Source organism: Melanotaenia boesemani, chromosome 23 (assembly GCF_017639745.1).
Source record: "Melanotaenia boesemani isolate fMelBoe1 chromosome 23, fMelBoe1.pri, whole genome shotgun sequence".
Classification (NCBI taxonomy): domain Eukaryota; kingdom Metazoa; phylum Chordata; class Actinopteri; order Atheriniformes; family Melanotaeniidae; genus Melanotaenia; species Melanotaenia boesemani.
This window is the reverse complement of record NC_055704.1, coordinates 14,211,368-14,225,814: the sequence shown is the minus strand read 5'-3', so window position 1 is coordinate 14,225,814 and position 14,447 is coordinate 14,211,368. Positions and strand designations below refer to the sequence as shown.

At 37.2% G+C, this 14,447-nt stretch overlaps 1 protein-coding gene across 2 annotated transcripts in view; it reads right to left on the bottom strand.

The window, feature by feature from the left end:
* rerg (RAS-like, estrogen-regulated, growth inhibitor) overlaps positions 1–14,447 on the bottom strand; it is a 38,111-nt gene extending 23,664 nt beyond the window's left edge. The window contains exons 1-2 of one of the 2 annotated variants that reach the window (XM_041977713.1): positions 14,309–14,447; positions 5,775–5,928 (exon numbers count right to left, since the gene is read on the bottom strand). In XM_041977713.1, the coding sequence (XP_041833647.1) occupies positions 5,775–5,835 (61 nt within the window). In that variant the 5' untranslated portion in view covers positions 5,836–5,928; positions 14,309–14,447. Of the gene's footprint in view, positions 1–5,774; positions 5,929–14,183 lie in introns of both variants that reach the window. The other variant, XM_041977712.1, reaches the window with a different exon arrangement.

The following is a 14,447-nucleotide window of genomic DNA, read 5'->3' as shown; positions in this document are numbered from 1 at the left end:
GAAATACCATATTTATAAGGTTCTCTACGTTTACCAGTCCATTATCTGATTTATGTGCGTGGTGAAGCCCACTTGAAAAATATAAATATATAAATATAAAGAAATCTTTGTCTGAGTTTTATTAATCATTATTGGATTGTTTAAATTTTAATCAATTCCAATTGATTAATTCACTTTATTTTCTTTTTTTTTACCGCTCTAGTTAGTATGCTAACACTTGCTAAAAAAATTACACAAAACAGAAAGTACCGTATAAGCTAATGGAAAGTTTAGCAGGTATAACCAATTATTGAGGAAAATATGTTTTGTCTTCATGGTGGTAGTGATTAAACATCAAAGGGGACCCTTACATTACAACGTGGATATCATCCGGTAGCTGCAACTGCATCTAAACTGCTATGTATTGAATGTTAATGGGATATCAGTTTAGCTAATGCTACATGTAATGTAAATGGATCAAGTCATTGTCCACTAGCATACTAGCAGGCATGTTGGACTTCCATGATCCTTCTTTTTTAAACCAAAAGTATACATGCATTCACTGAAAAGTTATAATCATATAAATCCAAAAATTTCACAATAAAGATGATGGGATTTAAGAGCTTCTTCTGGTAAACAGCAAGACAAATCAGACATTATCAATGAATGACACGAGAGTCACTCATAAACTTTCAGTATCATAAACTAACCAGTCCCAACGCTTACTTAATCAGTGTCTCCTGTACACATCTGAAATAATTTCATGCTGTATGCCACATATAAGAAAAGAAGAATTCAGGGCTGATTATACCAATGCCTGTATGTTTAACCGTGTTTTTATGATGCTACTTTTGATTTTAACTTGTAAGGTGAGCAATTTTTAGACCTTTTGGAAAATGCAAAACTTCATTCATTTTCTAATGACTGACTTTCTTCATCAGCTGATGTGGGTGAAGTCATGAGTGCCTACAATGTCATCAGGTTTATTTGACACAGCAAACACTCAATTTGCTGACTTAATTACCCACAGAAGTCATTTGGATTGATGTTTGCACATAAATGTGGAGCTTTATCTTGTGTGGGTTTATTTCCTTGACTGCTTGGATTAAAAAACATCACCTGATCATAACTTCTCATTAGGCCTGTTAAAAATCTTAATATATTTTCAACTTTCAGCCTGTTATAACCCAAATAAGAATGTGGGTATAAGAACAGAAGAGAGCCTCCTGATAATCTGATACATGGGAGCAATATAAAAATGGTGGAGTGTTACGCCAGTGAAACAGGATTTGCTTGATTCAGTTGTTTGATTGACAGGAAGAAGAACTGCTTAATCACATTTGTTTCCACAGACTTCTGCACACAAGTAAAACATATTTAAGGAGAATAAAGCCTTAAAGCTTGGTATTATAAAAACCTTGACTATGTCAAAGTTATTAAATTTGTGCAGCAGTTAAAAAGCTACAAGCAGCAGGATGAGACAGTCTGAGTTCCTCGGCATCCCGTTGACTGCCTGATGGTGCTGAGCAAGAAGCTATGCAGCACTGCTGATGGATGCCAAGGTTACAATGAGTTATTTAATCACTCTCCAGGACATTCATTTTCCCCAGAAGGCACCAGTGGTTGATATGTGGAAGCGGCATGATCAATGCAACAGCGATATGACAGTGAATGGTTGACTTTACCGGCTCTCAGCAGAAGGTTCATTTCAAACTTACGGTGACCTTTAAATGTGAGGGCAGGAATCATTGTTTTCTTTGAAGAGATTATTGTATATTAAGAAAATATGTATGTAAAATTAACTGTTTTTTAACTACAGCTATTACTTTTTTATATTCCCTTATTTGCAGATATTTTCCCAATATAGAAAAATCAAACCAAATATTCAGCTATTTTCTGTCATGACTTGTTTTCTAACCTCTGAATGACTGTTTACACACTCCAGACCACACAACAGGCTGATTCATAGATCACGCCTGGAACTGGAGGTAGCAAACACTGGTATTTCTGGGGCAGACACATGCTGGCTCCATTACTTGTTATTGTTCTGATATTCTGTTGGCTTATAGGTCAAGAAGAGGAGGGGAGGTGATATGTTTGAGGAGCAAAACAAGGTTTTTACCAGCCAGTGATTTAATGCAACATAATTTTTCAAAAGAAATATGGTGCAACTAAAACTTTTCCTCCAAATCAATTTTATTACCGGTTTTAAATGCTGGTTTGAAATACGGCTAACAAAAGCAAGACATTATCTCTGTTTCTGATACATCGTGTCTAGTGTCCAATGTAAGGAAGAGTAATCCATCCATCCATGTAATAATAAATAATTATAATAATAAATGTGACTAACAATGAGTCATTCAGCGTGCATACGTTTTGTGTTACCAGAGATTGAAGCAGCAGAAAGGGAAATTCATTTGTAGCTCAGATACTAATTAAGGTTCTCTGTAGTGTTGTTAACAGTCACTTGACTTCTTTTAATTTTATAAATGTAAAAAATCAAAAGAAATGGTCACGTGAGTTAATATTTACTTAAATGCTTTCTCAGAAATCAACCAAACCCATCTGTGCATGTGTGAGTTAAATGTATCTTGTTTCCCAACCCCAGATTCCCCCTGCTGAGTCAATAAACTAAAAAACTGCAAAGTGCCAGAACAGCCCCCACTTGAGTTAAGACATGTTGCTCTTTATTAGTGCTCTGCAGGAGTCCTGGTTGGACAGACATACCTGGCCTGGAAAACCCCTGCAATGCTGAGACATCATGCAGTTCTGCTGCTGATCATTAGGAATAATCACTGCTAAGTACAAATCCCATAAGCCAAACTAAAACACAAACTGTTGGCGTTACCCTAATCAGACATTATGAAAACATTACTGCACAAAGAATGTGAATTTTAAAAAAATTAAATTTCTTCTCTTAGAGCCTAAAATTGTCCGATTTGCTCTTGGAAAGAATATTTAACACCCCATGTTTGATTTAAGTGGGTTGTTCGGTACTGATCTTGCATAGTTTTGTGATGATGCTATCTACATGGAAAATATATGGCAACATCTTTAATTGTATGCTTTATATTTTTCCTCAAATGGCGTTTTTACTGCCACGATGGGATCCATGGAACAGTAAAATGATTTCCTGTACACACATATCTATTAAAACGATAAAAACAGCTGAAACAGCAGCCTAGTTAGAGATTATTAAACTAAACAGTCATTACTCCAAACACACGAACCTCCTAACAAAATGTTAATCTGCTACATATCAATGTTTTGTTTTTACTCCCCATGATATTGTTCATGAAGTACGAGTGTAATTTACTACTTGAATCCATGTGTTGGCCAACTGGAGAGAAAACTGATTCATTAGCATCTGTTGGTTTCCATTAAGGGGTTATGTTTAGATGAGAGCAGTTTATTGTTGATCACCAGGGATACATGTACTGTAGTTTCAGATGTGACAACAATGGCTACCATCCTGCTGTGTCCGTTTTTGTGCATAGATAAGAACAAAAGGGAGGCATTTTGGTGAGCAAGGATCAGGCATCTATTGCCCACCTAAAAGTTAGCAGGAGAGCAAGCTGGTTTTTCAGGAGACAGATAATAAGTTTTGAATCAGAACAAGACCACAAGAAACATTTTAATTGTTGCCTGACTAGTGGCTTGTAAGTTAAGTTCAGCCTTTTTGAGTTTAGTATTCTAAGCGGTGACCTATTCATGACTAGATCATATACAGTATGAGTGTTTTAGACCTTAGGTTGGGAGGGAAAATGGTTTTCTTGGGAAGAGGGGGTTGCAGAAGTAGAGATGATGTCAGTTTTTTCTCTGTTTTATGTTGAATTATTTCCCAGGAACACATGTCCAGAACCCTGTCAGCAGTTTAGTTTCAACACTTCAAATACTGTAAACCCCTGTTTATAGTAATCTGGCTTTTGGGTGCAATGGGAAAGTCTTTATTGGTTCATTGTTATTGATAAGAACACAACTCATAGAGGGAGGAATTACTTTTAAGGAGGATGCTAGACTTATCGCTGGAGGAATGAGGTGAGCTAACTAGAAAAAATGCTGCATGCAGAATACTGTAAGAGCTCGTTTGTTTGCAGAAAGGCATCTGTTTGGGTCACTTATGCAGTGTGAACCTTTCAACAAGCTAACAGTGTGTAGTCGACTGTAATGGTGCTACATGTAGTTTAAATGTTGATGATAATATGGCGAATTTTTATTATTTTACCAATTTGTTTCCCTCCATCACGAAGCAGATCTTTGTCCACTTTTTCACAACAGAGCAAAGCTAAAGGACCAGAAACACAACATAAAACAACCCATACTGAGGATCGTTTAGCTTATTTCTGAGACCGCGTCCAAGCAGCAGCAGCATGTAGAAGCACATTTTTAAACCAACACATAACTTACAGAAGCATGGTCATGGCATGGTTTGTTGTTTTAACTTGCGGAGTTGTCTCCTGGGAGGTAGTAGTGTTGCTGAATGCAGCCACAGTTCTGTGCTCTTGTAACCTTTCAGGAACTGATGTTCAAACACACCACTACTGATAATTGGGGGAAAATTTTTTCAGAAAGTTAAAATTTTTATTTAAAAAAAAAAGTTCAAACATTATGGTAAAAAACAATAAACATGTTAGCATGTTTATGCTAACACTTAGCTCACTGTGCTGCTCTTACAGCTGTGAATAGACCTACACAGAAAATATTTTTGAAGCTGCACACTCGTACAGTATGTAAATATAATGGAGTTTTCTTGACTAGATATCTGATGTAATATGTCTAGAGTGAAGGCAGCCACTTTCCTGGCTTTGTTCGTGCTGATCAGATCACAGTGATGTTGACTCCCATTTGACTGTATTTCATAATTTTCAGAAATAAAAGAAATTCAAATCCACTGATGTGCGCTTTGGTGCTATTTTCAAAGAAAATACTGTGTTGCCCAAAGCTGGAAGAAAAACATTATGCTAAGGCCATTACAGAAGATTAAGTCAAACTAAAAACTATGAGGAAATGAGAAATCATAGCTGTGGTGAAAGATCAGGGCAGGTGGCTGCTCATCAAGATGACTGACAAATTTAGGGGGATGAACTTGAAATGAAGAGGCGAAAGACACCACAAACAGGTTTCTTATTTCATGGAGAAATGCTGCAGTTTAAAGCTCTAAGCTCTCATTTTCTTGAACAAGATTCCAGTACTTTAAGTCTTGACGCCTTCAGCCTTGCTGTCATGTTTTACAGCCCACTCCATTCAAAGTTATGAGCTCCTCAGCCATTACGCCTTTCATTGCAGCCCTTCAGTTTACCTCCCAAAATTTTAATGACCTCCTTCAATGTGAGAGAAATCCAGAAGCATGTTTTCTAGCATTTGATTACTACATAGAAGCTATTTGTCTTTGTGCCTTGACAGGAAACACACAATATGTGTTAGCATGGAGAGAATGTTCAGGATGCCTGGGCTGCTGCATCTTTATGGATGAATGCTGAAACCAAGTGAAAATGACTCAGCTGAGTCATCTGAGAGAGTGAAGGCATGTAAACCTGACCAAAACAACCACCTACTCTACTGGTGACCACGCAAACAGACCCAGTATGAGGAAAATGAAAGCATAAAAGTACTGATGACCAGATTGGAACATAGTGGTAATAACAGATAACACTGATACAAAGCTAAGTTTAGATCATTCCAGATATCATGTGTGATCACAATGAGAATATTTGTTAAGTTTCTTATCGTGTTGAGGAACTGAATAACAAACAAAGGTATGCACTTGAAGCCATTTAACACAAGACGCATGTTACCTGACTTGCCCACTCCTGCTCTGCCGAAGACGGCCAGCTTCACCTCCGGACTTTTGGCCATGACAGCAGCTACAGTTGGTGAAGCTCAGCGAGCCAATCAGTGAACTCAGAGGTCAGCCGACCATCCCTTTGTCCTTACAAGAGGAAGCAGCGTCTGAATGGATCAATTGAACAAAAACACTTTGTTAGTTCTTCAAAAGGGGAGAGTATTTAAACATCTTGACTTCATTACCTGCAGGTTCTTATTTAGATTTTTAGTTTGTTTCTTTCAACGCAAAACATTTCTTTAAAAACATTTTTATATTAAGCTCAGCAAAACATACTGTACATACAGACAAGAATTTCTCTTCAAAGTATGACTAACTGCACCCAGTAAAAGGGAGGAAACATTTTATATATCCTGTTTTTGGTTAATAAAGTGTGCATCCTTCAAGGCAAGTGATGTGTGTCAAATACAGTCATGAACACAGGTCTATAAAAATGGTTTCTAGGGGACCGGTTTGTGTGCACAACATGTAAAAGGTTAGTGCTTTGTTTCTTTTTATTCCTTTTATTATTTTCATTAATATGGACTCAAATTTAGAATGACAGCAATTTTTGATATTATAAAAGAAACCATTGCATCCTGGCATAACAGGGCTCAGTCTGAAAGGGAACGGAGAATAATAAACACACTGTTCAAAAGTGGACTGACGTAAGCAAACTAAATGATTTTCAATATATTGCAGTGTTGAACAAATCATAGTGCATCTATTTAAATCACTGCAGCACTTACATTTTCAAGGGAAGTTTAATTTACATTACAGCATAGTGTAATATAATTATATATATATATATATATATATATTTATATATTTATGTATAAACAAGGTTTTATATTTATGATGAGAGGAATTCATTTCCACATTTCTGTCTTTGTGCGTGCAGGTGTAACAAGTCTTTCGTTGCAAATTCATTCCCATTTGCAACTTGTCACATGCTGCTTGGTTAACACAAAGTTACCCCTTTACAGTTACTTTAGGATGCACGGTGAGCTGTTTAATAGCTTCAGGGTGGCAGTTATCCTCCAGCAGCTGCACTAAAATGGTATTTCTTTATGCTAGTTTACAAATTAACACATAAAGCTAAGCCAGTCCGGAAGAGTGGAGTAGACATCTGTCTGCATAGCAAAGAACTTTTGTTTGAGTCCAACCTTGTCACTGCTGGGTTTATATTCCTGTTTTGGTATTTTGTCTTCTTTTACTCTACAACTGTCAAGCCATTAAAAGTGTGTAAGCATTAAAATACACTATAAAGAGCATTTTTCTTGCAGAAAACTTTAACTTCTTTCGGTGGTCTTAAAACACAGAAGAGAACAGAATTAAAGGCCACAAATCAAGGCTTTAGTTTCAAACTCCAAACTGAGCTTTACTAAGGACAAAAGTAATGCAGGGAGAGAAGTGGAATCATTTGCAACAACTACAGCCTGATTAAACTACTAAGCACAAAGTCTGTTTGAAGATTTCTCACCAGACTAAATCACTGGCGTCTCCTCACAGCCATTAACAAGAAACACACAAATTACAAATTATAAATTCCAGAGGAATATCCGCAATGACAACTGAGATAAGAAGCCAAATACAGAAGTGTGTTTATGAACGTTCGGTGTCTGCAGCAGAAGATAAATGTTAAATTTCCTTAAAGTTTGTCATGCACTGTAATACAATGGCCTTTCATCAGCCTGTTCAGGAGTTAAATCAAAGTGCCGCCTGTTTAAATTGCAGGTGGAGGAGATTTTTGCAATATGTTGAAATGCAGTGATGCAACTGGATGCATGTAACATAGTTCCCACTGGGCTGCTAATATCTATATTTTAAATACTGATGATGCTGCATCAGGTGAAAATATAAGTCGTTTATCTGACTTTTAAATTTTTTTTGCTTGATACTTTATTCTCTGTTGCACAAAGAGCTTTAGGTTGAAAGTTAATCTAAATGTCTATAACTGTCTTTACCTGGGTAAATGGTGTCTCAGATAAACAATGTATAAAGTATTTATACTGTTATATAATTCTTTCTCTTCTTTTCTTTAGCTTAATTTATAATTCCTTTAATCCTACTGATGAAGAATACAAGAACATGGATTTTTAAAAGAAAAAAGGTCAGATTACCTTTTTGGCTTTTTAAATAAACACTCCACATATCAGGTATGCCATGTCCGCCTCAAATTACACCAACTGTATGAAAGAGTTTTTCAATTATTTCAACAATTATGCAGATATGATCATAATTATTACAAATAACTGTAATTAGGCCATATTAATAGTTAACTGTAACAACTCTAAGTAATATTCCAGTTTTTAATCCTAAATATGGCTATGATTTTGTCAGGCAAATTTGTAGTGGTAATATTATTGTAAATTTATAACAACCCTGATGCAAAAACTAACATCATATCTAGTTAAGATGCTTAGCAGTATTAAATGAACAAATCAGATTTGCTCAAGCAGCAATAAAATCTCTAAATGGATAACTAATTCTTTACTTAAACTGACTTGGTTTACAAACTCGAATAAAGCCTAATAAATTGTTAAAAGACCACATGACCAAATTCCCTGCAAACACTTTATCTAATCCAACGTGTGAATAATAAATCACACGTGAAAAATCCTTTCACTCATCTTGGCTGATGAGATGCAGACTTCAAATTAGTTTCAGCACTCGGTGCCCAGTTAAATAAAAGCTGAGAGATGTGTTTCAGTGGGTTTCTGAGCCAAAACATGTTAGACAACTTCACACTGGTTTAAGTTATGAGATGGCAAACTTCCAGTTTTCAGTTCTTTTCTTTTCAGACACACACACTCATAGTTTAAGCTGACATTTTTCTTTTTATACTGACACACACATGCCCATATATAGTGAGGCTGTGTGCCGCTTGGTGTGACTCAAATGGAGGTCCATCATCCATCTTTGTCTTTCGCTCAACAGGGGTCATCATGGCAGCTGTCAACATCTTTAAATATTTGTTTTTGTCATTATTAATACACACACTCAACAGTACAGTCAACAGTGAAGAAGTAATGCTGCAACAACCACAGTTAACACTTTGTTCTGGCATACTGGTTGAAATTGAGTAGTCTAAGAATGAGAAATATTCTGGTTTAGCATTGAGTTAGCATGTGTGTTATTTCATCCTCCATAAAGTATTTCTAAAATGGCGATAAACCGACAGCTGTGGAAGTTGTCCTCAAGTCCTTCAATAACTGACTTAATAGTAGAGAAGCTAGCTAGCTAGCTAGCTGCACCCCATTGTTTCCTGTTTTCTACTACTGTAGGTAAACTGGCTTTTCTAGTTTTAGTGTAATTGTGTTTACATGCTATGGCCTGACTGGTACTATTTTTCTTGAACACCTTGATTGAAGTTGTGAATGACCATTAGCAACATGGAAAGGTTTTGTGGTTTCGTCATGTTAGCATAATACCTCTGCAGCAGTGCTGAGTGTTATCAACTATTTGCAGTGGAATGTAGCTTAATGGCTCATTTATGCTCAATTTTAAACACACGCAAACTTAGCGTTTTGTCTGTCCTCTGCGTTCATTTCATATGTATTTCAATGCATTTTTGGAGAGCTTTTGAATGCGTACCCAAACGTAACAATCATAGCAAAACCACCAACGACTATGGAGCAGTGTTGCACACCACGCCGTCTACTGTGCTGCAGCTTTTTATGTCTCTATCTGAGAATGTGCATTATCATGATCTCTTCCACCATCCCCATGTTTGCTGTTGTCTGCTGCTTTTGAAAGTGACATCAGAACACAGAAGTGATCTCTGAATTCTGCACATCCTCCAGTGGATGTATTGCCTAACATCCATGCCAACATAAAGCACTCACGTGGAGTATGTGGGTAGTAACTTTTGGCAACATTTGAAACAGAAATACCTATTCCCATACATAAAATAATCAAAAATGAGCCTTTGCCTAAAAACATCCTAGATGGCATCATAGACTAATAAAGTTATTTGCATTGTGCTAGCCTTTTTACACTCCTACTGTGTGTGATCACATTTACTGTATTTTATTAGTCAAATTTTCAAAAATGCTCTCTTTCAATTTTCAGTTTCTATTACAAGCCAGTAAATAAGGACTGAAAAGGGTCCTACCGAGATGACATGCTGATCCTCTGTCTCTTTGAGAACAACTGACATGCTGTTGCTCTACTATTACTGTAATGATGATCGGCCAGAAAATAAGAAAAGGCAGAATCTCAAACATTATTTCTGAGTGATAGTTGACAGCTGTATCTGCTCTTACTGATCAATATTTAACAGCTCTGCTCTCTGCTCACTGCTATTATGAAAAATACAACGATAGAATATGGAAAAATAGTTCAATCCAACAAGCTGACAACATTGGAATTCTTGTGCACAATGTCGTGGGTTGCAGTGGTCACATATAATAAATCATGACAAGAATCCAAGAATCATGACTTACATTCTTGTTTCTAAGATGACTTCTCTAATATGCAATATTTGTGTCTCATTAAAAAAAAGACACCAGGGTCCATCCATCCATTTTCTATACCCATTTAGTCCAATATAGGATCGTGGCCATGGTTTGTGTACAAAACTTCATCTTATTGTCTGATTGTAGTGCATACTTTTTGGGCCACTTCTTTCATATGCATCTTATAAAATAAATAAACTGCCTGTTTAGCAGCTTGTGTACAATCCCTCAAAACATACTTTTAGATCCTATTTTCTTAGTTTAAACTGTTTCAATTCTGTGCAGAATTGTGCATCTCCACTGATAAACAGGGTGAACTATCAATACATCATGTTCTTCAGTAAAAATGAAAAGGGAGAGGTTGCGACACTTTTATGCTGTTGCTTCTTCGTTATGTTTTTTATATCTCATGCATATTTCTGCGACATACACTCGGAGACCACCACAGTAATCCCTCACACTCCAACGCTGCAGCAGGGAATCACCATTGAGAAGAGGAATACAAACACACAGCGGACTGACGAGATCATTCTTCTTCTCATTTTGCCATTTATGGCCTCCACCCACTCATCATCCAGGCTCTCACACACACCTCAGTCATGTAGACGTCAGAGGAATAGACTGCATCAGTGAAGCTAAAGCAGCTGCTAGTGCAACACGTTGCCAAGACAAAAGAAATAAATTCATTTAAAAATTAGGAATGGATCTGACGTCAAATATAATGTACCACAGTGCAATAATAAACTACTAAGGAGTAACATTTTTTTAAAGCATCACCATGCTTGTTTGCCACCTCTATGTGTCAGACTGGATGATCGTTATCCACTTTATCTCAGCTGTATCCATTCCAGAGTGAGACACGCGATGGTAGGTGTAACAGAACAGAACAATAAACCTGGAATCAGGAGGATGCTGTTAGTTCTGTGAAATCCAAAGTGTTACTTTCCTGACAAGATATAGCATGTGAATGATTCAGTTGTGGGCTTTTCTTTTTTAAAATAAACTGATGAAAACTACACTGAGACTCTCACTTGGTATGAAAAAGTACATTTTAGTATGTATAAGTCTTCAGTGAAGCCAAATGCAGTGAATGTCCGTTCTGACTAGTTCTTTCTGTCTCAGCATAAAGAATTCATTATACTGGAAATGTTTGTTTTCTTGTTAAGTTCTGATATTAGATATCCTGCTACTGTACTCAAGGTAAAGAAAAGATAAAACAGCCTATCACTATAAACACACACACACACACATAAATTGTGTTTTCTGTGGATTAAAGCAACTGGATATAATATGTGACCTAAGTTAGAGGTGCCATTAACACCTACTGTTTCATGTCATTTTCTGCTGATCTATATGCTAAGCTAAGCTAATGTTTCCTGATCATAGTTTCACATAGAGCTGAGAGTGGAAACAATGTCTTTATTACTCTTAACAGGATGATAAAGAAATGATCTGATTCTCCTTAATTGCTCATTGCAAGCAAAGTGATGGTCTGATTGCTATGTTGTGCAGAACAAATTTGTTTTCCAAGGGGGACCTTTATGGATATAAAGGGAATGAAGCTTTGTTGATGTAAGGCTCCCTTTGATTCTTGAGTATTGTTCTTATTTTCTAATTTGCTTGCTGAATTACATGTTAATGCTGGACTTGACATAGTGAACAAACGAAGAGGATGAGCGAGGAGAAGGAGAAAGTTAGGAAGGGCGACAAAGATGCAAACAATAGGAAACTGTACAATTAAAACCAAAACAAAAAAGAAACACAGGCTATCACATGCAACATTTGTAAATAAACTTAAAAGAGAATATCCGACAGCCTCTGTAAGAAAACAAAGCAGAGAATCATCATGTGCACCTGCAGAAAAACATGAACAACATCAACACCATCAACAAGTACATGAAAACATAACTGTAGCTATTGGTGATTAAACCTGCAGGGTAACACAGTAACTGTGCACATGCTTGGTAGTCAATGTGTGTGTTTATGAGGGTGATTTTAAAATATAGGGAGTAAGTTGTGGTTAAAGATGAGTACAATCATACAAATGCAACCTGGGCAGCCAGCAGCAATAACAGACCTGGAACCCCAGCAGCCGACCAGAACAACCAGGCCGCATGTCAGAGCCTTCGTGGCCATGGAACACAGGGCCCCAGGGGGCCGGGGACGACATCCTGCCACCCAAGTGTGAGTCTAGTGCGGGATCCAGGTTTCTGTATGAGCTTAAGAACCCAACATAATTCCCAGGTTCCAAAGCCTACATCCAAGCGGGTACCAGGATTTATTCAGAGGCTCAAAACGTAAGGTTTTGAGTAAAGGAACAAGGTGGCAAATATTTCCCTCACTGCGACAGCACAGACTGAAATGATCATCTGCATGAAGTGCAAAGCAAACTGTTGAAAAACCACATAAGGGCATGTTTTATATTGTTTAGTTTCTTCATAAATATCCAGTGTAGGCTGTGTCACTTGAATAAAACCTCCTTCATTCAGCAAAGGCTAAAGAGAAATAAAAGAAATATCTACACTGAAACATACTGAGCCTAATTTTCCGTTCCAGGATGCACAAGTTTGCTTTTTCTGTTACACATGGCACTCAGTGCTAAATAGACCTCGTCCAAACTGTCAAACTGAGCACGTGTGTAGTGTTTTCTGTTCTTTTTTTTCCCACTGTATACCCAGCTGAGTTCTGTGTCATTTTTACTCTGCGAAATGAATCTGGGTGGTGCTGTGGCTTTGAGAGATTACAGACTATATAACTCCAACCAAGGGAGGAGACCTACTGCACCACTGACTATAGAAAGACAGCAAACCACAGGTCTGACATCAAAATATATGCAGGAAAATTGTGCACTACAGCTGGAGGAAAAGCAGTGAGGAAAAGATTTCCACAAGATTTTATCAACTGAAAGTAGATCTGCCAGTCTAAAATTGCAGACTCAAGCTCAAAATTACAATAAAAAGGGTGACAAATTGTTTTTAGTTTCTCCCCAAGCAAAGATGGAAGAGGCAGAACTTAAAGCTCAGATATTTATTTAACAAACTGATTATTTAAAGGTGTACATTTTTAATCTGCATCATTACATTGGTGGATCCTCTCATGAAAACTGTACACATATAAAGTATTCATTGAGTGGCTCCTGTTATCGTATCTACACTATTACGAACACTTCCGGCAGCACTTTACACTTTTTTATTTTAAGGATTCAGTTTTTCTGCCCCTGCTAGTTCTTATAAGCAACAACTAACAAAATACATGTTATTATAAAAATCTATATTTTATGCTGAGATTTTGGCCAATCCTGTAACCTTCCTGCTTGAGGACCCCTGAAAGCTCTACGGCCCCTAGTTTGGCAGACACCTGTGTCGGGTGACTGACCCTTAATCCTATTGAGATTTGGGTTGTTATGTAACACTCGGGGCTACCCCTGAATGCAAATTGTATCCTTGATCCCAAGCAAGAAACTTGGAGGGATTTTAAGCTGCAGAAATCAAGTAAGAAAAGAAAATATTAACAGACTGAAACAAAGATGCTTCTAACAGCACCTTAACTTTTACACTTTGCTCTTGATGTTGATTTTTTTACCCCAGTTTGACATGTATAAATACAAAGATTTTTTCAACATGCACAATCTTACTGCACTTTAGAAAAAAAGATAAACATCTTATTGAGAGACATGGAGTCAGATATCATCAAACATATACCTACTATCTGTAGAAATGTTCTTTCTTTTGCCATGAAAGTGTCTTTTTAAAGTACACAGGTAATGAACAATGACATGGCCTTTTCTTAAAGGTTTTATGATATTGGTAAAATATTAGACCTGCCGGTCTGACCACAGCTCTGATCTACTCCACACCTGAATTCTGCAGTGGTGTCCTCTAAAGGGACACATCTCACCTAAAAACACTGGCAGGTCTACTCACCAGCGACAGCTAAATGCAGAAATAATCCCCCGGTGTCCAAACGTGGATCAGGTGGAGAAGAATATGAGGGAGGAAAAAAGTTGCCAGGTACGTTTATTAAAAAAGAAAGAAGAATTATGTCTGACCTTCTGAGAGAAAGATGCGGACTCGGCGCACCGCTGGATGGAAGCACAGATTTGCGCAGCTGGATGCACAGACGGGTGGACGAATGGACAGATCCTGTTTGGGTGGGTCGAACAGCAGCTCTCTCTGTGATGAATGAAT